The sequence below is a fragment of the Rissa tridactyla genome, chromosome 2 (assembly GCF_028500815.1).
Source record: "Rissa tridactyla isolate bRisTri1 chromosome 2, bRisTri1.patW.cur.20221130, whole genome shotgun sequence".
Lineage (NCBI taxonomy): Eukaryota > Metazoa > Chordata > Aves > Charadriiformes > Laridae > Rissa > Rissa tridactyla.
The window spans coordinates 16,974,027-16,995,164 of NC_071467.1; the positions used below are offsets into that span (position 1 = coordinate 16,974,027).

The window sequence follows — 21,138 nt, forward strand, 5'->3', positions numbered from 1 at the left end:
ATTTTATTAGTGGTTCCGTGAACATGAAAAGACGACGAATCACTAAAAATCTGTACCTTTTAACAGGGGATTGTAATAGAAAAACATATCCAAATTGTTAGATGTTAGACAGAATGAAATTTATAGAGAAATAGAGCAAATGAAAACAAAGTACCATGTATCTGAGCTCTACATATAATGTAATGTGTGACTAAAACAACAATGAAAAAGAAATGGACATTGTGAGGGGTTTCAATAGCTTCCCATTATACAGTTTAATGTTTTGATAGCCAGTGGAGTTTAATATTAAAATATTTCTAGTGCCCCAGTGAACTATTCTGTGCATACTTTTTATGAGCTAATTTTAAATGAATATGAGCAATGGGATGAAGCTTTTTCATTTGAACATGGTTTGTAAAAACAAAGAGCTTCCTGAGATAGCGTGGGTATACGGAAAGCAGCACTGCACCGACGTATTCAAACTTTACAGTACTCCAGTGATTTTTTATTTTTTTTCCAGCGACCGTGGCAAGGCAGTTCTAAAAGTCTGTATCAGTCATAGTGAAATACTGCATTGGTTCGGATCTCTCTGATATTCTGGAGAATGATAGTGTATGAGAATGATTATTTTTTTTTATTGTCCTCATTTTAAGTGATGGCGGAGCAATGAATGGAACAATAATTTATTGAGTATTCACACACTGTGTGTATACTTTCATTATACATTTATAGAAGACCTATTGTTTTGTGTTTTCTGCTGGAGGCTAGTCTTGTAAAAGAATAGTCTAGAATAGACTCCCTTAGTGCATGTGTTGTCCATTTGCCTGTCAGCAATAGTTTTGACAGAAAAAACAGGGAGTTTGAGTGACTGCTGGTCTGTCTTAAGGTATGGTAATGAGGCTAATTAGGAGAGATGAGAGCTGAACTGGATATGTGAAGCCAATTATCCGTGAAACTTTTGTCATGCTTTATCTTTATCAGATCTCTCTCTCTCTATTTTTGGCATTTGCCAGTGACACGCGGAATGGAAATATTTGAAGTGATACATATTTTAGAAAAGTGAAGTAAAGAAGGAAGGCAGCGGGAAATTTATGTGAGAACATCTCATTATTAAACTGTACAACTTAACAAGGATATTGTAGTTCAGCATGAAAAAACCTTGCCTGCGTTATTCTTGTCACTTACATTTACATGAATTAAAATCAATTACTTTTTGTAATAATGAACTTACTAGACACCTACATCTCCCCTGTTAAACGTACATTGTTTTGTTTGCTCCTTTTATGTTATGAGTAGCTGCAGCAAGCACGTTATTAAACGTGCTTGAAAGAAAAGCATGCAGAGAGCATGCAAAGAGAGTGAAAAGGCATTTAATTGTAAATTAACCAAAAAGCTGAATTTTTTTCATTTCTTTTTTCAGGAGGGTAGTGTGATTTACTTTCAGACTGTTTCTTACACCAGTCCCGTACAAACTGATTAGAAAAGAAGCACTGAACAGAGCAAATGAAAACCAGGTGTCACAAGTCTTGATGAATCAATGCACATAATCCACAAAGAAAGAAGGTGACAAATGAAACTTGCACATTAATGAGACCATAACCAGGCTCAATTACTAGGCTGTTTTGAAGAGACATAGTAACTTCACACATCTTTTTATGTTCGAGGGAAAAAAATGACATCCTCTGAGCTCTCTGCACACTCCTGCTTATTGCACTAAGTCAAAAGACAGGATACCTCTAATCCACTTTTACAAGAGAATATAATGTTAAAGAAGAAGCTATCCATATAAGACATGCTCAATGATGTTTTAAAAGAAAAAATCTACTTCATAATTGTTGTTTTAGTGAAGTTGTACATTTCATATTAGCCTACCAAATGTGCTTATAAAGTCAGATTCCATACTATAAGTCTAATTTATCTCAGTAGTGTGCAGTCCTCACTTCTGAACTTGCTAGATATATGGTAAGAAGTACAGTGAATAGATGTCTAATAATGATCAACACTTATTGCCCGGGTATTTTTCCATTAACCACTGGTTTTTTTCTCAGATTTCATTTTGCAGTACTTATGTTCAGAGCTTTGAATTTACTGCTAGCAAAAACGTTACATACGAGCAGAATGCCGGCACAAAACACCCAAAGTCTCCAATAATAATCCTAAATCTTACATGAAGGGCTGAATTGTATTTAGTGTCTTTAATCTCTTCTGCTTTTAGTGATAATATGGAAAGTTTCTCCATCTCAGATAGACCCATAGCCCGCTTGCTACTGTAAGATCTCCTTGTTCTGTAAAGCACAGCTGACTTGCTGCTGTTCCTCTTTGCCCTACATCCTTCACACACACATGTACACGCACAAAAACACTCTCTTCTTGCAACACTACAAAGATGGGAAAAGTAGTTTATTGCAGATTGTAGTCCACAGCCATTAGCTTCTTAAATAGCTTTTACTGATCTTCAGTAAAAAGGCTACTGTTCTTGCATGAGAGTTTAGAGAACTCGTCTTTCCATGGGCTTTTGTATGGTGGTGAAGAAGATGAAAAACCTTAGCCCACCATCCACAGGAATAATAATAATAAAAAAAAAAAACCCAAAACCAAAAGTGGCCTGGCAGTTCTCTACAGAATGAGAATAAGGGAATGACCACAGAAATGCTACTTTCAGTCATGAGCAAAAGCAGTGCCAGGGATACAGGACCTCTTCCCATGTGTGATACCCTTTCTCTCTATAGACTTCACATTCAGTAGTCACAATTATAAAGATCTGGAATATGGCTTTGTGCAAGAGGGACAACTGAAAACAATCTTTAGATCATTTATCTGTTCCCTGTCAGCTTGACTAAATAGAAACTCCTCGTATGCATTCCTACTCCCTTCAGCTCCTCTTCTCCTCTATTTACAGTCTGCTGTATTATGCACGACTGCTTGTTATAAATTTGCAAAGAGAACAAATGTGCTGGTCTCCTAGTGTCAGTGGGAAGAGGACTCAAAATCTTCCGATCCAATACCACAACTAAATAACCTGAAGATGTAATTTATCTAGTTGCAGAAGCTAACCTTTTTTTTTAAGTGTGTCTGGATGTCTTTACCATAGTTTCCTAGCCAGTTGACAATGGTGGTATATAAACACTCAAGACATTTTATTATAGTACCACATTGTTGCAACACGTTACCTATGGTACTCGTAACAAATAGGTTACTAATGAAGTGTCATTTCCTTGCCTTGTTTGGTTTGTGTTGCAACCTTAATTATATTTCAATTTTAGAATAAAGTCTCAAAGTAGCGTACAGGGATTTGGCCACACGACTCGCATTAACATTAATCAAAATCGCGTGTCTGAATTCCCACCACACTACAAAGGTACCTTGGGATTGTTAATGGGGCTTGCGTGCGGGGGGTGGGCATGCAAAGGAGGCTTCACCGACAGCTTCCTTTTGTTCTGAATCTCGTTCATGCTCTTCATACCTGAAATAAAAGATGGCAGTGAATACTGAAGGCCTTTGTTTGCAGGCAGTATCAGCGAGGACAGTGAAAATTGATGTTTCCTCACTTAAATCAGCATCAACCCAGCTGAGATGGTAACTGTAACCTGGGGGGAACAGGCACATCTTTGGTGTAACCTTAAGATTTTGAACCTGAGGATGAAAGGCAGGTTCAGATAAAGTAAGGCTTCATTCATCTCCATCATCATCCTCAGTCTCAACCAAGGCTTTGTGAAAAATAGTGACCTTTTTATCAGCAATTTCCATGTTGTTAGAATTTCGCATTCTTCCCTATTTTCCTGTTTCTGGTTGCAAGCAAAATGTCAAATATTAGTGTAACGGAGGGAAACTGTTTCAGCAGTTCTTGCAGTCCCAGTGGAGGCAGTGCCTAGAGTTCAGTGAGACAGCCTGCTCAGAGGTCCTCCTGACTAATTAAGTAGGCTCCAGGGGCTAGACTCATTTTGGTATGGTTGGCCATGGATTGAAAAGTGTTGGTGTTTTTTTTTCCTTCATGCGCGTGTTGACCCATTGGTGGCTGGTCGTCACCGATTCAGACACATGACTGTATCATGGGTTTAATGCCAGAATGTCTCACAGAACCAAAATAAAATCATCTCTTCGTGCCCTCTTTAATACACAAATGAAGTTCCTCGTTAAAAATAAATTTTTAAAAAGCTGCACATATTGTTTCAGTACCAAACTCAAGAGAGTTTCTCTCTGGGAATTGGAGCCAGTGAAGCTCAACTGTTTGTAAGTCGACCATGGTTATGAGATGTGTTTTTGCAGCTATGTCTTCTGCTGGCTTATTTGGAGCAGCTTTAAAGAAAAAAAAAAAAAAGTCTTAAAAGATGGCATTCCATGTCTAAGCTAATCCATGCTTTGCATCAGAAGAAACCTCCAGAAAAAACCCTGAAGTTTCCTTGAATATTCTATCTTGGAATGATGGGTTTTGACTGACTGCAAAACAGGAAAAAGGAGTTTCATTTACTAGATTTCAAAGCAGTTACCTCATAAAATAAATAATAAATTTCCATAATGCTTTCCCATTAATCCATATATGTAATGCAAATAAATGAATAAGAAGTTTCATATCCTCCAAAGTTTACAACGATTCCATCACGTTAAGACAAACAGTTTCTATCTGTAGTGATGACTCATTGATTTGGAGTAGCACCCCAAGACTCGTTTAAGAAAAATACAGTTATGTCCCTTTGGCTGACTGAGGCTCTTAACATTTAATAAAACCAGAACCCCAGGCATTTTCTTAATTTTTGTCTTAGGTCCAATCTTGCAAAAGCTTATGGATGTGCTTAACTTTACACAGGTGAATAGGCTTACGAAAATAAATTAGATCTCTCCCATGCTTAAAATTCAGTACAACATATTTTTTTTTGTATGAGCAAGGCTTTTCTGTGCTGCTATAAAATTCATTTCTATTTCTACTTTATCACATTCAGATGCTTTCTTTGCTATGTTTTCTGTTTTAAACTAGCACTTTTAGAAATATAGTGTTCCCACTGTGGCATTGGTGAGAAAAAGAGAAAATATGTATTTGCAACTTGTATGGCTCCAATGAAAGTGCTAATAAAGATTGCCTTAATCCTAGAATCCAACCAAAAATCCATTAAAATTGCTAATGAACAAGCCAAGAGGTATTGTGTAATGAAACAGTTAAAGTAGCACTTGTTTCCTGGCAATGATAGAAAGGATTTTTTCATTTTTTAAAATTGTTTCAAAAGCATCTTTCAATGTACAGTCCTTTTCAGTTTGCATCTGTCTGCATCGTGAGCGATCCTTTCACCCCCTTTTCAAAGCCATATGAAGCTTGCAATGCAGGATAATTAAAACAAATCTTGGGTAAACTGTTTTGTGGAGATAGAAGTTTGATGATTGAATATATAAAAAATTGTAACCAGATGTTGTGCAGAAGCCATAGTAGTTTAAAGATCATGAGCTTTTTCTTTTTTCTTTTTTTTTTGTATGAAGCAAAAATATTCTAATTGAAGTTGTCAGCAGGAGTGAGACTAATATGCCTGTATTTGATTAAATAATAGTTTATTTAACATTCAGTGTGGCCCAAAATTGGCTGAGACTAAAATACAGAAACTTCTTATTCAAATTTTTGAATTTAAATAGAGTGAAAAGTAAACCTAGTTAATGTTAACATTTTTGCTTGATATTCCCAGCTATTCTATTATTTGTCCACTCCTGTGTCTCCTTGGAATGCTGTGCTATCCGTTGCACACACTTTTTCTTCCTATTTTCTTATTAACTGGTTGGTCGATGGAAGAAATGGAAAAAGAAAGATGGGCAATAAAGTCTGGAATGCACTGGTTGATCAGAATTATTACTGAAATCTGGTAGAACTTAAGAGCATAACGCAAGCATCATCCAACATCCCTTCTTGCTAGTCCGTGCAAAGCACAGAAACTCCGGCAGACACATTAAGGGATATTCATGCATGAAAAGGGTTGTGTGTTTTAAAAATACCAGAATATTGAAGTATGTGCAGTAGATTTCCTGTCAGTTATTTACTCTATACGGGATAGCAGTGTTTAATGGATAAACTCACAAGTGGTGGCTAAGATTCTTTCACTAGAAGATTGCTAATTTTTTCTGTTGCTTCCCTAATGAATGTAATTAAGTCTTCTAAAGTCAGATGCTGAGATACTTTCTCTCTTTTTTTTGTACTACCTCACTGCTTAAATAGCCCTGTAATCTTACGTGACGCTGTGCATAAACAAAGGGATCCCCATCTTTCCTTCTATGAGTAACTGCTGTTAAAACCATAGGAATTTCATTCTCGCTCTCCTCTCTGTAGCTGTTTGGCCTTTTGCGTAAGAAGGGACTGTGTGACTCATGATCCACGGGCTGCACTGGATTTAAAAATGAACCATAAGGGCGTGAGTTGCTTGGCTTGTTGGTGGCGTGTGTGTATGTGTGTGTGTAAATACTTCCCGCTGGAACGCTTCAAAATGAGGACTGAGATTAGGCATTTTGAAGGCAGATCTCACTTTAAAATAGCTCGTTCCAGTTGCGGAGTGATGTTGCCTGTGGTAGGGTTTCCCATTTGCCCTCTGCCATGGGAGCAGCACCCTTGGGGTGCCCTCGCAGTACCCTCTAGTGACTGCAGCTGACTGTTACAGCCCAGCCTGGCTGCGCGCAGCGATGCCCAGCTGCTTCCCACGCCGTCGCCTCTATACCTGGGACTGCACCCAGTGCTTTGAGCAACGCCGGTCTTTCACTGCTCTTAGGACTTGCCAGTAAATAGCAGACAAGGCCAAATTTGTAGGGAGATTGCAACATTCTGTAGGAAACTTGTATTCCATTACGAGACCATTAATCACTGAAATGTAGTAGAAATCACAGCCCTGGCTGTGCATGCAGTATGTGCTACAGTGCTAGGGCTGGCATTCCTGAAATGCAAAATTATATAGGCTGTCTTGAAGATAAGTCTACCGTGTCTGCCCTGGTAGTGCCATGCATGTGCCAAGGCTCCAAAGGTAGATGGCAAGGCTATAGTAAAATCAGACAAGAATTACCATTACTAGAGCAAAAGCCAAGCTCAATCCAGTCAGTTTTTTACTTTCCTCCTCCTCCCCGCTCCCCCCCCCCCCCCCGCCTTCTATATCTAAACCAGACTGGCATCAAATCAGTGCTAGCTCTGTAGGTTTTCTACCATCTTCTGCTCTCTAAAGTGCTTTACGCGATAGGTGGAGTTATCCTGGGTATGAAATAAGAAAGGAGTTGTTCTTTGATTTGGCAAAGGAAGAGTTAGTTGCAAAAGGCCGATTTGTTGAACGTCGTGGCTAAGGTGCTTAGCTTTGCACTGCTGTACAGGAACTTCTGGAAGTCGTTCCCTCATTAACTCAGACTGCTATTAGTAAAGGAAGCAGGGCCTGGTATATATATTTTAGGAATTATTTCTGGGAGGTATAACTCATTGGTAATTGCAACCTGATTTTGGAAGGATCTTTCCTTATAAAAATCCATACATGTCACATCCACTTAAATATTTGGGCATTATTCAAAAGAGCAATACTCTCTCTGTATCATGCCCAGATTTAAAGCCTGCTTTGGAGGGTCCAGGATGCTGGTCATAGACAGGTAGCATTGGCAGCCATCCCAAAATCTCCTCAAAGGGTCCAGAGGTTGTTACGGCATGAATCATTCAGTGTTCCCCACACCTTCCTCATCTTCCTGCTGATTTTACTATCAGGGTTTCACAGCCATGAAGTTTCCACAGCCATGTCCATTTCCATACGACTAGCCACTAAGGTGTGAAATCCTAGTCCATGACACAGAACCAAAAAATGTTTCCCATAAAATATATGTAGGAAATAAAGGCCCTTCTCATTTCAGTTCCTGAAAGAGGGCTTTTGGCAAAGATGCTGATGAAATGGAAGATTATTTTTTTTCTCCGCTAGAGAAAAGGCATGTCATTATAAATATGCTCCTTTCTGGCATATGTCTTTTTCCTTCTCACTCCTAAAGAGCAGCTATGATTTTGTACAGCATGTCTGAATTTAAAGGCTTCTTTTTACTTCAAAGTAGTGTACGTGGGCCTTCTGGAGGCTCGTTTCAAAATCAGACAAACTGTGATACTAGCAGGTGGAAGGTAAAAAGGGTTTCCTGACATTTTTTTTTCCCAAATAGCAAAATCTGATGTATTGATCACTAGCACTGGAGCAAACAGTTCCTCTTGGAGCCCGTGCCCAAGGTCTGCACAAACGCCTGAGCGCTTTCAGGAGACCCAATGGTCTTTGCCTCTCCAGTTACAAGATGGACACAGCCACAGCTGCCTACGAGCGAGCCTGTGGAGCTGTTTCGCTGACACTACTACAGAAAGGAAGCGGAGGGCTTGTTTTACAAGGCATTCCTGCGCAGTCAGCTTCATTTAAGAAGCCTCCGAAGGATGTGAAAAACAAGTTAACTGTGGGCTTGCGGGAGGGTTTTCACCGCGCCTCTCCTTCCAGCCTGGGCCTTGATTTCTCGAATGCTGTTTTCCAGTCCTTCGCAGCGCTCTGAACTAAAGCCCGAGTATGTGACAGGGTGGGTACGTTTCTTCCTCGCCGTGCGGAACTCACGATGGAAAACCCCGCTAAGTTACGTGTTTCTCACATACTGCTCCTGTCAGGCTCGTGCCATTTCGGAGGAGGACTGCCCCCAGCTGCAAGCTCACCCTGCCACTTGCATTAGAAACAATTCCTCCGGTGAAACGCAATCTGTGGGAGCGATTCTGACAATGCAGACTTTGAAGCCGGTGTCTTAAGCAATTTAAGAACCGCTTTGTTAATGGTAAGAGAAAAATTAGACTAGGGACGCTGGAAGCACTGCTGTGCGGTTACACTATTCTCTCTGCACGGATGTGAAAGAGCAGAAAAAGTACAGAGGGCATACCGGTTTCTAGGGCTGCAAAGGCAGAAAAGCCACAATGTTATTAAGATAAATATTGCTTATTATTTCGATTTTTTAAAAAAAATTGATTTCCCTACTGGGTGATTCTCCTAAAAAGAAAAAAAAGAGGTTAAGGCAGTTTAGTTAATGAGGTTAAGCTTGATTAATAAGGGATTCAGAGTATTCCTATGTGCACACCGGTTACTGTGACTTTCCTTTCTCTTATGCTTTTACGTGCTCCTACTGCCTCTGGTATTGTATCCGGAAACACTTGGTTTTCTTTTTTTTTTTTCTTTTTTCTTTTTTATTTTGCTCAACCTTGTGTTATACCACAGACTTTAAGGTCTTCAGTCATTATGCTGTGGCTCCGTCTTGGATTCCATGAAATGTTTCCTATCAAACTAGGAGACCATATGCCCATGTTGGCCTAAAATTCTTAGTGCATCATGTACCAGAAATAGAAGCTGGTAAAGATTCTTCAGAGATTGTGTTCACTTGTTCCAAAGACCTGGTTTGTTTATGGAAGGGATGCTTGCAGTACATAAACACTATTTAAGGAGAAATGTCTCCAAAATGTAGAACAGTTGTTCTCTTCTCCTTCTCATCTTAATGGTATTTTTAAGGAAAGCTATACAACGCCCTATATTGTCTCATTTACAAGTAGGCATCATGATCTTGATAGGAAAGAGCAAGCAGAGAATAATTTTTGTGAAACCTACATTAGATAAGTCACTCAGTTCCTTGTAAACATTCTGAAATTATTTACAGTGGAGTTTTAAAGTAGGTTTCTCCATTTTTAGTAGCTGTACAGTTTCACAGATTGCAATCTGTAACATTCAGCCTGGACATTGGTCTATTTTAATTAATACTGTTATAGCCATGAAATTTAAAATATTTTATTTTTCAAGGCAAATGAACAGGAATTAAGGCTAAAATGGATAGAAATTATAGAACAAAAAAAAAGTGACAAGCAGTCTACAGCCTCTCACTGAAGAAAGCCTCACAGAATCGTTGAGGCTGGGAGGCAGCTCAGGAGATCATCTAGTCCAACCCCACTGCTCAGAGCAAGGTCAGCCAGAGCAGGCTGCTCAGGGCTGTGTCCCATCGGGTTTTGAGTATCTCCAAGGATGGACGGTCCACAGCCTCTCAGAGCGACCTGTTCCTGTGTTCAGTCACCCTCACAGTAAAAAAACCATTTCCTTTATGTTCACATGGAATTTCCTGCATTTCAGTTTGCACCTTTGCCTCTTGTCCTCTCACTGGGCACCACTGAGAGGAGCCTGTCTCTGTCTTCTTTGCTTCCCCCATCAGGTACACATTGATAAGATCCCCCAGAGTCTTCTCTTGTCCCAGCTCTCTCAGCCTCACCTTGTATGACAGGTGCCTGAGTCCCTTAATCATCTTTGTGGCCCTTCACTGGACTCTTTCCAGCACATCCATGTTTTTCTTGTACAGGGAGGGCCAGCCCTGGACACAGTACTACAGAATTGGCCTCACCAGGGCTGAGCAGAGGGAAGGATCACCTCTCTTGACCTGCTGGCAATGCCTTGCTTATTGCAGCCCAGAAGGCTGTTGGCACTTTCAGGTGGGTTAGCTTTAAAAAACACAAAAATGTGGGGGTTTTCTTCTTTTTTTTTCCTTTTTCAGAAGATACTTCCCTAGATGGCTGTTGGGGTTCATCACAGCTCTAGTTCATTCTTACTTCCTAAAGCTATCAAACAGGAACCCACCAAATATTTTTGCCAAAAGTGGGATCACAGGACAGAATAAGATGATCATTTTAGAGCCAACCACTTAGGCACAGATTCTGCCTTATTGTTTTGTTATCTGGAAGTGTTTGGAATGGACTGGATTAGATGAAAATGTCCAATATAAAAAGGCCACTGCTTTTCAATATTTACCACACCGTGGTGTCTGGGATACCACAGTTTCTCCCTAAGCTCACAATAGGAAATAACTATGGTAATTGTGTGGTATGGGTTGGCAAATGTTGATTTTTCTGAATGGAAGCCATTCTAGCAACAGCATGTAACAAGATCTGCAGTGAGAGTGCAGTCCTAAGTGTATTGAAAATAATAGGTGGACATAGTCCGCTTTGGATCCCACCCTAGTAACAGCTTTCTCAAGGGGACTGCGAGAGACTCAAATTATAGTTACTTCAGTTCCTGAACAAGTATATAGGCTATAGCTGCTCATATGAAACATGTTCCTGTTATATTTTTTCTTTAATTAAAATTAATGGTCCTAAGGGGAATTTTTTAAAGCACAAGTAACAGGTAAATGTTACCTCACTGCTTTTCACCAAGAAGTAGACACCTAATTGACATTTCCTCTCTGAGTCCTGAAGACTTCTATGAAAACTTTAGATCCTCATTTTGTAACTTGGAATTAGAAACTGTTCTTCCAGTGTAGTTTCCAGATTTGGGGTGCAAATTTGGGAGGATGTAGGTGATCAAAAGGCAGTGGGACTGAGGCTTCTAAGACACTTAATGGCTTTTGAAATTTTTACCCCCGAGGAGCCTTTCCCCTGCTGATTTTGGCAGCCCTCAGCCAAAATCTACAAATGAGAGTTCCTCCTCTCAGCTGCTGGCTTTCTGAGCCATTTTCTATATAAATAGAGATCACGTGGACTTTAATAAGGTCAGGGAATGTTTTTTAAATGTCTGTGATTTTTTTTTTTTTTTTTCCCCTCAAAACTTAATTTTGCCCATCTGATTTCTGTGGAAGTGGGAACAGATGCCAGAATCTGAGAACGCCAGCAGCTTTGTGCTCACGCTTACAGCAGAGCACTTGCGGGATTGGGACCCTCAATTACTATCACATGTAGAGTTACATATTGGCTCTTAGCTGAGATCTGCAAATGCACTCTGGTTCTTCCACCATGTCAAAGCTAAGGGTGTTTAAGGAAATATGGATGTTTCTTTGCTCCATTTTTATCTGTTCAGTTGATGAGTGAGATTACTTAATGAAAGAAGGGATACGTGGGGTGCCTTCTTGAACATAAATCCTCCGGTATTGATGCCTAAACTTAAGCACCTAATTCCATGTTCAGGCACCTTCACAACTGGCTCTTTATCTCAGAAAGTGAGTCTGTTTATAGCAAAGTCTAACTATTGATTTAGATTCCCCATTTGAGACAGCAGGGCTTTGATATTTTTGCCTTGTGCCAAGAAATGAAAGAGTCAGAAGCATTTCCAGTTTTCTCGATGTCTCTTTCAGTGTGCTTAGTTCTGAGGGTACTACTTTTATCCAGTTACAGATCAGAAGAAGAGTAGTCAGATTTTGCCCGTTTTATACCGTTTAGATTGTGTTTCTAATTTGGAAAAATGCAAGAGACTCGTAATGACTTAGATTTGTTCTCTAACAATGGCTGAGCTCGTTTGGAAGCACACGGCGTTCGGAAAGGAGCAGCGATCTGCGTATACGAGCCCTGAGTTTTCAGGCAGCCGTTCAGCATCGGAGCTGCTGCGTGAATCTGTTTCAGCAAAGTGCTAGTGGAGAAAGGGTTATGTTATTTGGGAGCAAGGATCCCAAACTAGTTCCCAAACCAGGCTCCCTTTGTCCTGCTTATGCACACTAATGCATCTACCTAAGCAATATTTGTAAGGAATAGCGTTATTCCTAAATCGGACTTCTTCTATTAATCTTATTTTTCATTGCTTCGTATAAGTACTCTGTTAAAATTGCCTGACTCGTCAAGCTGATTTAGAAAAGTGGCAAGAAGTTTAGCAGAAACTTAGCAATTTTTACAGCACTTCCTAAAAAGGACTGATAAAACCTGTTGTGATACTAACATCGTAATTCTGGTGAAGATGCTGAGAGGTGCTGCTGGCAGCTTTTTACTGTGTTGGGTGATGGATAAACTGTGAAAAGAAAACAAATTTAGGCAGACTGTAGTTTAAATACCCGCGAGCACACCTCAGCAGAGATAACGCGTTACCTTGAGTCGATGTACAGGAGGAAGGGAGAAAAATGGTGCTACATTGGGGGGAAACAAAGACAATCGGGGCTTTCTTCTTGAGCAGCTGCAGCCAGTTCCACTAATGGAAGTGCAAGAGCAGAAACTGGCAGCACAAGGTATGCGTTCGTTTTTACAGATGGCAATGCAGACAAGTTGGTAATTGAGAAGGAAGTCGTGTACGTGAGCTGTTTGACGGGGGACAGCCCATTACAGTACTTTCCTGTGTAATTGACTCGGTGAGTTATTGGAGACAGAATTTCTATTCCTCTTGAATAGGTTTCAGTTGCTGCAAAATGACATCATTATTGTGCGGGAAATGCAGCTTTCCACATTACTTTTTTTTTTTTTTTTTTTTTTTGCTATTGGTGTTAATAAAACTTTTAAAATTAATTTTAAAGTTGCCTCCGTGGAAGTCTGTGTTGTACTGCTGGTAGTCAGTGGCAAAACGCAGCAGAAGTGAGATCATATAATAGTGTGGTAGCTGTTGTTTAAGGCACTGGAAGAAATTTAAGGATGACCAGCTTGTGTGAGTTAAAGAAGACCTCAAAGATAGGCTCTATCTAGCAAGAGATGATTAAAGGAAACTGCCTTCTAAAAAACCATACTTTGTGTAGAATGATTAAGTAAATATTTAACTCTTTGAAAACCAGACTAAGATGTAGTTCCACCAGAAAATACTCCTCAGTATTGACATTACAAATGCCTTACACCATAAATATGTATACGTGTATTTATTTAATCTATGTGCATGTATTTGGCCCAACGGAAGATTACATATATTTTTAACACACAATGTTTAAAAATCAAATACCACTAACAGTGGCAAGGAAGTCTAACCTGCAGGAAAAGTTTTATTGTTTCATATTTGTGCCACTGCAGATCTTGCGGGTAAAACTGTGAAATTACCTTCCATCCTTGTTTGGATTAACAAGGATACACTGCAAACTACATAATTATCACAGATAAATGCTCAAATGAATAAAAATTATTAAGTCAATGAAATTTCATTGTACAGTGTATTGTCATTATTTATGCGAACCCAGAGTTGCATGTGGCCCTTAACAGATGATTAGAATGATGGTAAATTCTAATTTTTTAGAGCTAACCACAGCTCCTGCCTGTGGAGCTCAGGTTCTGGCTGAAGGTGGGTGTCCGAAGTTCCCTTCCAACGCGGTGGCAAAGGTTGGGTCAGCCGTAGCACAGGGGAGGAAATAAAGGCGAGGAGGTGACGGTGGTGAAGAGATCGAACAGCAAGTGATTTAGTGGCTTCTTAGCATAGCGATGTTTTTCTTAATTTAATTATTTATTTTGATGAGCCATCGTTTTACTTTGGTAGCAATCATGACATCCTAAACGAATATCTTACTAAATTCTTCTTGCTTAGTAAGACACCAAGAGGTTGTAGTTCACTGCCTAGTTTTGGGGGTGGGTTTGGTTTTTTGCGTAGTGAATGCCGCTGTCTCTAAGGTAGCTTTAAAAATAGCGAAATGCTTCAAATGCTGGGACAAAATCTACTCATCTGCATTTTTGCTGCTGATAAAAAATAATTGCAGTTTACATGCACATTAAAATATTTACTCTCCCTAAGGGATCGGGAGTGGGATTCTGAAAGGCTGCACTAGCAGTAATGTTTAATTTACTGCCTGTTTTTTTTCCCCTCTCTAAATCCCCCCTGATTCCTCTCATTAAAAGTTTGTAATACAGCGTATATCATAAAAAGATGCTGTCACAATAGAGCATTAAAAATTCTACTAAACTTTTATATGAATTAGGTGTGTAATTTTAACTTTCCTCGTGGCATTTTTACTTTCTTCCTACCTTGCCTTTCCTAAGCTCTTTCTTATGCGTCTTTCAAATACAGCTCTTTAATGTAATTGTTCTTGAAAATGTATTAGATGAAGAGTTTGGATTTGGCACATTAAATTGACTTCAAGAGGCATCTGTTAACTCATAGTTAAGGTTGAAAACAACTTCTACTTTAACACTCTGCTTTATGTGTTTTGCTTTTTCTGACAACTTATGCTTTGGGGCCGAAAATTTGCTCTGCCTGCTCTGTTCCTGAAAGCTGTCCAAGTTATAAAGGGAAGAAAACCCAATGACTTTCTTTTTAATTTAGACATAGTTACAGCAAAAGCAACAAAAATTTTAAAATGTGAAACTTTACAGGGGCATAGTTGTGGCTGTTTTCATAGTTGAGAGAGAAAGCAGTTTTGATTAAACACATTCAGAAAGGTCTGAGTGCTTCTGCAGCCAAAAGAAATGAGGGCTGAAAGATTCTTTTCCCATCCTAAATGGGAGAAAGTAGCGCTTACTCCAACTTCCCGATGCTGTCTTGCTGCTCAGGTTTTAAACTCCAATTAATCTGAGCCTCACCCGGACTTAGAGAACTAAATGCCTCCTCATATAAGGAGGACAATACCTGGAAAGACCTAGCAGGTGTGGAACAAAAAACTCCTAAATACTTACAGCAGTGCAAACGCGACATGTACAGATGTAGCCACGTAGCATTATACTATTTTTCCAGCCCATGTGGTAGCAGCCGGACGATTACAGGTATGAGCCCAGCTGCTTACAGTTGATCCTCTCCACAGCGGGTCACCTGGCTCATACTGAACCAAGAGCGTGCACGTCTCCTGGTGTTCCCCTTTTGGACCTCCCATGTCGCCAGAGAACATCCAGAGCCAGAGTTTTGCCTTTTTTTTCAGTGAGGCATGCGTGGTTGTAGTCCCCAACTTTGTCGTTGGAAGTAGGTCAAGCATATGCTTATTCTTGGGTAACATTTATGATTTCTCGTGTTCTGGAGCTGCGATTTACAACGTGCTCCGCTTCTGGCACTGTAGGAAAGCCAGAGATGGTCAAAAAATCCACTCAGGCTTCATCGTATCGTCATTTTGTGATGGGAAGTGAAAGTAATCAGCAAAAAGACAAGTTTTGTTGTGTCCAAACCAAGAGGGTGATGTAAGAAAAATGCTTGGCTGATGCTTGTGGAGCCTGTTTGAGTTTCTAAAAGCATCTTCTGGCAGAAAATTTGAAAACAGGATGTATTTGGCACTAGCAGTGTCAGGCACCGTTGCTTAGTCTAGCTAGCTAAAAAGCCACAGTTCCTGAGCAGTGTTTTTGGCTGTGCTTTTACATTATAGGTTTTGCTACATGAAGTTCCATTGAAATAATAACTGAAAGTTCACTGTATTTTAAAATATTTTTTTGTATAACTGTGTAGCATAATGACGCTTCTACATGGCTACAAAGTTTGAAATCATGTAAAGTCGTCTTTTTTAAATCTAAAGCAGTTTTTATGAAAAACGAGGGTCTGATCCTGTTGAGGTGCCGGAGTGAATTACTTGTTAACGGTATTCTCCGCTGTTTCATTGCTTAGCAGAAAGCAATGCTAATAATTTCTTTGTTCCAATGAAATATTGGTAACTAGTGAAAGTTGTTTAAGGAGTTAAAAAAAAAATTAGACATTCGGGCTTGACGATGTGTGTACCAAGTTTCAGACTTGTTCAATTTGAAACGGTCAAGATATGAAACCATAAAAAATGTGAGTAAATACTCTGCATATCAAGGGCTGTTATGCAATTACATGCTTTCAGCATGGTTCTTACTGAGGGAAAACAGTTAGTAGAGAGATCTGCAAGACATGTTCAGTGAATAATTACAAACTTTCATAGCTTAGCTACATAAAAATAATAATCCACTTGTTGCTTTGCTACTACTAAAACACTAAAATGTGTGCATACTTTTTTTCCCCGGAGCAAAGCCACTATTGAGTGTAGATTTGTTAGAAAGTTATCTGAAAAACTTGAAATCCCCTCTGCCCCCCACCCTCCCCAGTTTTGGCCCATCTCCAAATTATAAACAGCTGAACTGATTTAAATAAAGTTTTCAGTACCAAAAAAGAAAAAAAAAAAAGTTACATCTGGGCTGAAAAAAAAAACCACAACATGGCCAAGTTTCGGCCCAATGTGATTTGAGACAACTGTGATATTAAACGCCCAGACCTAGGAACTGGAATGGAAATAGAGACAGGCTCCTCACTGCACTGGCCCCTTCAGGATTTGGGATTGTAATGTAGTTGTTATAAGGCTCCAGATGATTAAAGCTTGACTTTGTAGATACATCTTTTAGTTATTTAGACCCTTTTGGCTTATTCTTCCAAGGATGTACAGGAAATTTTCATGGATAACTCCAGTGAGTGCTAGTGGCATTGATCACAGACCGAAACCTTTTTATCTGTGGTTCAGACCCTCTCATGACTAGTTCTGTTGATCTACCTTTTCTGGGCTCATTTTAAGAGATTATTTAGCCATGATAAGTATGTGTTCACATTTGAAAAAGAACAAAAGGTTCCATAAAATACTTCTTGAAAATGCTGGCTAGGGTGGTGCTTAGCAGAGCGCTCGAGCACATGGCTGGGTTTTATGGAGGCTGTGGGCCATGGCTGTTCCACAGATTTTGCTGAACTGGAGCTCAAGTGCCTGTTCCTTCACAAGACTACCTGGAAAAGCAGCAATATTGGCCATTATCATTGACTAGTACAAAAGCTGGGTGTGCAAAGCCCAACTGACTCATGCAGAAAAAGTATCATCACTAACAGTAGAAGTATCATCACTAATTAACATTTAGCTCAAAAAAAAAATAAATTAGGTACTTCAGTTGGCCAATAATCTTTATAAAACTTGGTATATGGGAAGTAAAGGCTTACTTTTTTTTTTTTTTTTTTTTTTTTAAAGAAACTGTATTGGTTTAGGAGAAGAGTAGTACAGGCATTGTAGGCTTTTAAAAACAGCTTTCGTTTTTTCTTGCAGACATCATCAAAATTTCTCAAGTATATTTTGACAAGCAGGTCAGTTCTGTGGTTAGTGGGATTTGGGAGTCCAGAATATTTAGTCCAATTCTTCCACCGTCCTGTTTCACCCCAGGATATCCGTTCTAAAGCTGTGTATCCCCACTGTAAAAAGCTCTTTCATAATCAAAAAGCCCAACAGAATAACAGTATTTCAGTTTTTCCACAGGTGGTTTAATTCTTCATTCATTAGTATGTGTAATCTATGTTGGAACACTTAGGTAGGGGAATAATCGTTGTTGATTATCCCGTAAGATCCTTAAATAATACAGAAGTAAGAGATCAGGAAGGTAAAGTAAGATAAGATGCAACACTTAGAACAGCATGTAAGACAAATTTACACACTTTGCGTTAAATTTCGGGAAGGATGTTTATCTGGACTACTTTGAAATTCTAAATAGGTAAATAATTTGTAAATACTAAAAAAGCACAGGTATAGGTTTCTGATACATATAGCTACTACTAGGTATTTTGTAGGTTGTTGTCAGCTGTAGTCATTGTATTATCAGATTGTGATTAATAGCTGGTGTGAATCAGATCTTTCTTTAAAAGAGAGGAGAAAAGTTACTTTTTCCAATGTTTTAAAAGTATACTAGTTCCATAGTATTCAACAAAGATTTTAATGTTATTAAACCTTCTGTCAGCATTCAGGTGTGTGCAAATTCAGTGTATAAACTAGACAGTTCTCTATATATTTTAAAAGTCTTCCATGACTTTGTAGAAGGTATTTCCCAAACTCAAGGAACGCAAACAGAAATGAAAGGGTGGAAAGACTGACTCAGACTAAGACTCCATTTGGTTAATACACCACACCAAGAAGCCATAGGCCGGCAGACAAGAAGTAGGGATGGAAAGGAACAGTTCTGCAGTTGTATCTGAATCCTGGCCATATACAGTCATTTCCACTTGGAAACTGCAAGTGGACCAAAGTGGTTAGTTTAGTGAAGCTTTATTGTACTCTTAAGGAAAATAGTTCAGCGGCTAGGTGAAGTTGTGCAAGGATATGCAACCACAAAAAGGATTGGGAGCTTCAATGTACTTGTACAGCGCCTTCCCAGAATGAGCTGTGTCTCACGTACACAACTAGTTAGATGTTTGTTGAAGAACAGCAACTACCATTTAGTTCTCCCTTTAGCCAAAGTGAAAAAAATGTAGTATTTTACTGCCTCTAATTTAGGAGACAAAGTAGGGGATGATGTAAAGGGGTGAGAGGGAGATTATCTTGATGACAATCTCGATTTTACTGTATCGCTTTCAAGTAGCACAACCTGCTGTACTAATGAAATTGTGTTCTTGGTTTAAAAGGGCAATTGTTAGCCTGACTTTGTGCTCACTAAAAACATTTCCCCAATCTTGTTAAATTATTGCACTCATTTCAGATTTTTATGGCTGTGCAGCTTACCAGCCCTCGTTTCTTTACGTTTCATTCATTTTCCTTGTATTGATGATTAATGGAGGATGTCGAACGTTAGAGTGAGCAGGCATCAGCAAATGCAAGATCATAATTAGTTTAGCTGACGAGGGCCTCTGATAGCACTTGCATCTGGATGGAAAAATTACCCTATAGGGAACTGGCTGCTCACCAGGTCTTTTTAGTGATACATTGTGAAACACCCGATGAATCAAATGCCCTTTCAATGCCAAGAAAGTGTTCCAGTCTTGAAGCCAAAATTATGTCTGCAGAAAGCTTTCCATTTGAAATGTATCAGAGTACAATTATAACCATTGTATTTTTCTGGCATGAACGCAAGTCTTCTACAGTATGGACTAAAGTTAAATAAATTACTTAAATTTTATGAAACCCTGAAATTTTGACTTATAGTGTTAGTAATTTTAAATTTATAATAAAATTAGTTTTCACCCAGGCTGTTTTTCCCTGTACCCACACATTCTTATCTTCGATGCTGAAGGTTTCTTATTGATTTTCCTCCATTGCAAAAAGGGAATAGAGTTGAAATTCAGATTTTCTTTTCAGCAAAAGAATTCCATTTCCTGCTTATTAGTATTTGTGCCCACAAACACAGCCTGACTTTTGTTTAAATGAGAAGTTTAATGAAATCATTACTCTGTAGAAAGAGTTTAACGAGCAATACTCATAAACGTGTCTACTTTTAAATATTCCTGGATAATTATGAAAGCTGATGAATGCACAGCTCAGTCTGGTTAAAAATCAATTTGTATTTAGGAAAGTTGTACTGTGCTTTTCTTTGCCTAGCTAAAATAAAATAAATAAATCTATTCATCGATGAGAGAGTGTTTTCTGGGGTTTCGGGTGAAGTTCAAAGGAGGTCTCGTTAAGAATACTGTACTTTATTTGTTTGGCAGAGGTTACTCCTGGTTCTTAGTGGGCTGTGGGAAATATATGGTAGCTTATACTGATTTCAGAAGTGGGAAAGACTGGAAGTGAATATCATGTATTCAATTAATGAAGTATAATCTCTGTTAAAGGAATTAGTATGATGCAGATACAAACTGTAATTAGTTAAAGTGGTAGTGTTTCAGAAGTCTTATGACTTATCACATTGTAAAATCGAGCAAACTAGACAGAAATAATCTCTTGTGAAATGCGATGAACAAACCAGGAGAAGTTTACAGAATGTTCTCTGTCAGCTTCCAGAGGGGTTTTTCAGAATTTGCTGTTTAGAAACCATCATTAAATGCACAAAACCTGAAGTTCAAAAAGTTAAAGCTGTTACTTTGAAAAGGCTTTGGTGTTTCACACACCTCATCCATCACTCTAGGGTTAATTATAATGAAAATCAGTGGTGCCTATTAAGCACAATTGAACCTGACCTCATTATGGGCAGTGTGGTTTTATACTGTCATTGTTGCCAGTCTAGAGACAAAACTCCTGTGTTGATTTGTCCTAACTCCGCAGCTCATGTGACTCACCTCTGACCTGTTTTTTTTTCTATGTGTCTTTTTTTTTTTCTTCCCTATTTCAGAGACGTAGAGGCTCGGGTGTTTTTTGTGCCAATTGCCTGACCACAAAGACCTCTCTCTGGCGAAAGAATGCAAATGGTGGATATGTATGCAATGCGTGTGGCCTCTACCAGAAGCTTCACTCGGTAGGAAGAACTTACCGGTTTGTTCAGAAAAAAAAGGGGTTATACTGCTATGCTGGGCAGCTGTGGTCTTCTCTGGTTGTGTGATTAGTACCACTCCCTGGCCTGCAGTTAATTTCCTAACAGGGTTTTGCAGTACGGTCACTTTGGGATCAGATGTGATTCATTATGAAATAGGCTGGGATGCTGTGGGTAGATGTGTTTGAGATCACCAGTGATGCATTTGATTATTTGATACAAAATAAGGGGGAAATTATTTCTTTGCTGGGAATTCCATTTAAAGGCATGCAATACCTTGTGATGGAAGCTCTTTAAATTCAAGAGCCCTCATGTTCATAATAATAATAAAAAAAAAATCTTAAATTCAGACATCACATCTATATCAAAAATATCCCTTGCTGTGGTTTTTG

At 39.0% G+C, this 21,138-nt stretch overlaps 1 protein-coding gene across 7 annotated transcripts in view; it reads left to right on the plus strand.

The window, feature by feature from the left end:
• Positions 1–21,138, plus strand: part of TRPS1 (transcriptional repressor GATA binding 1) — a 218,374-nt gene that overhangs the window by 185,959 nt on the left and 11,277 nt on the right. For all 7 annotated transcript variants that reach the window (XM_054190520.1, XM_054190526.1, XM_054190527.1 and 4 more), the window contains one exon: positions 20,609–20,731. In XM_054190520.1, the coding sequence (XP_054046495.1) occupies positions 20,609–20,731 (123 nt within the window). The remainder of the gene's footprint in view (positions 1–20,608; positions 20,732–21,138) is intronic.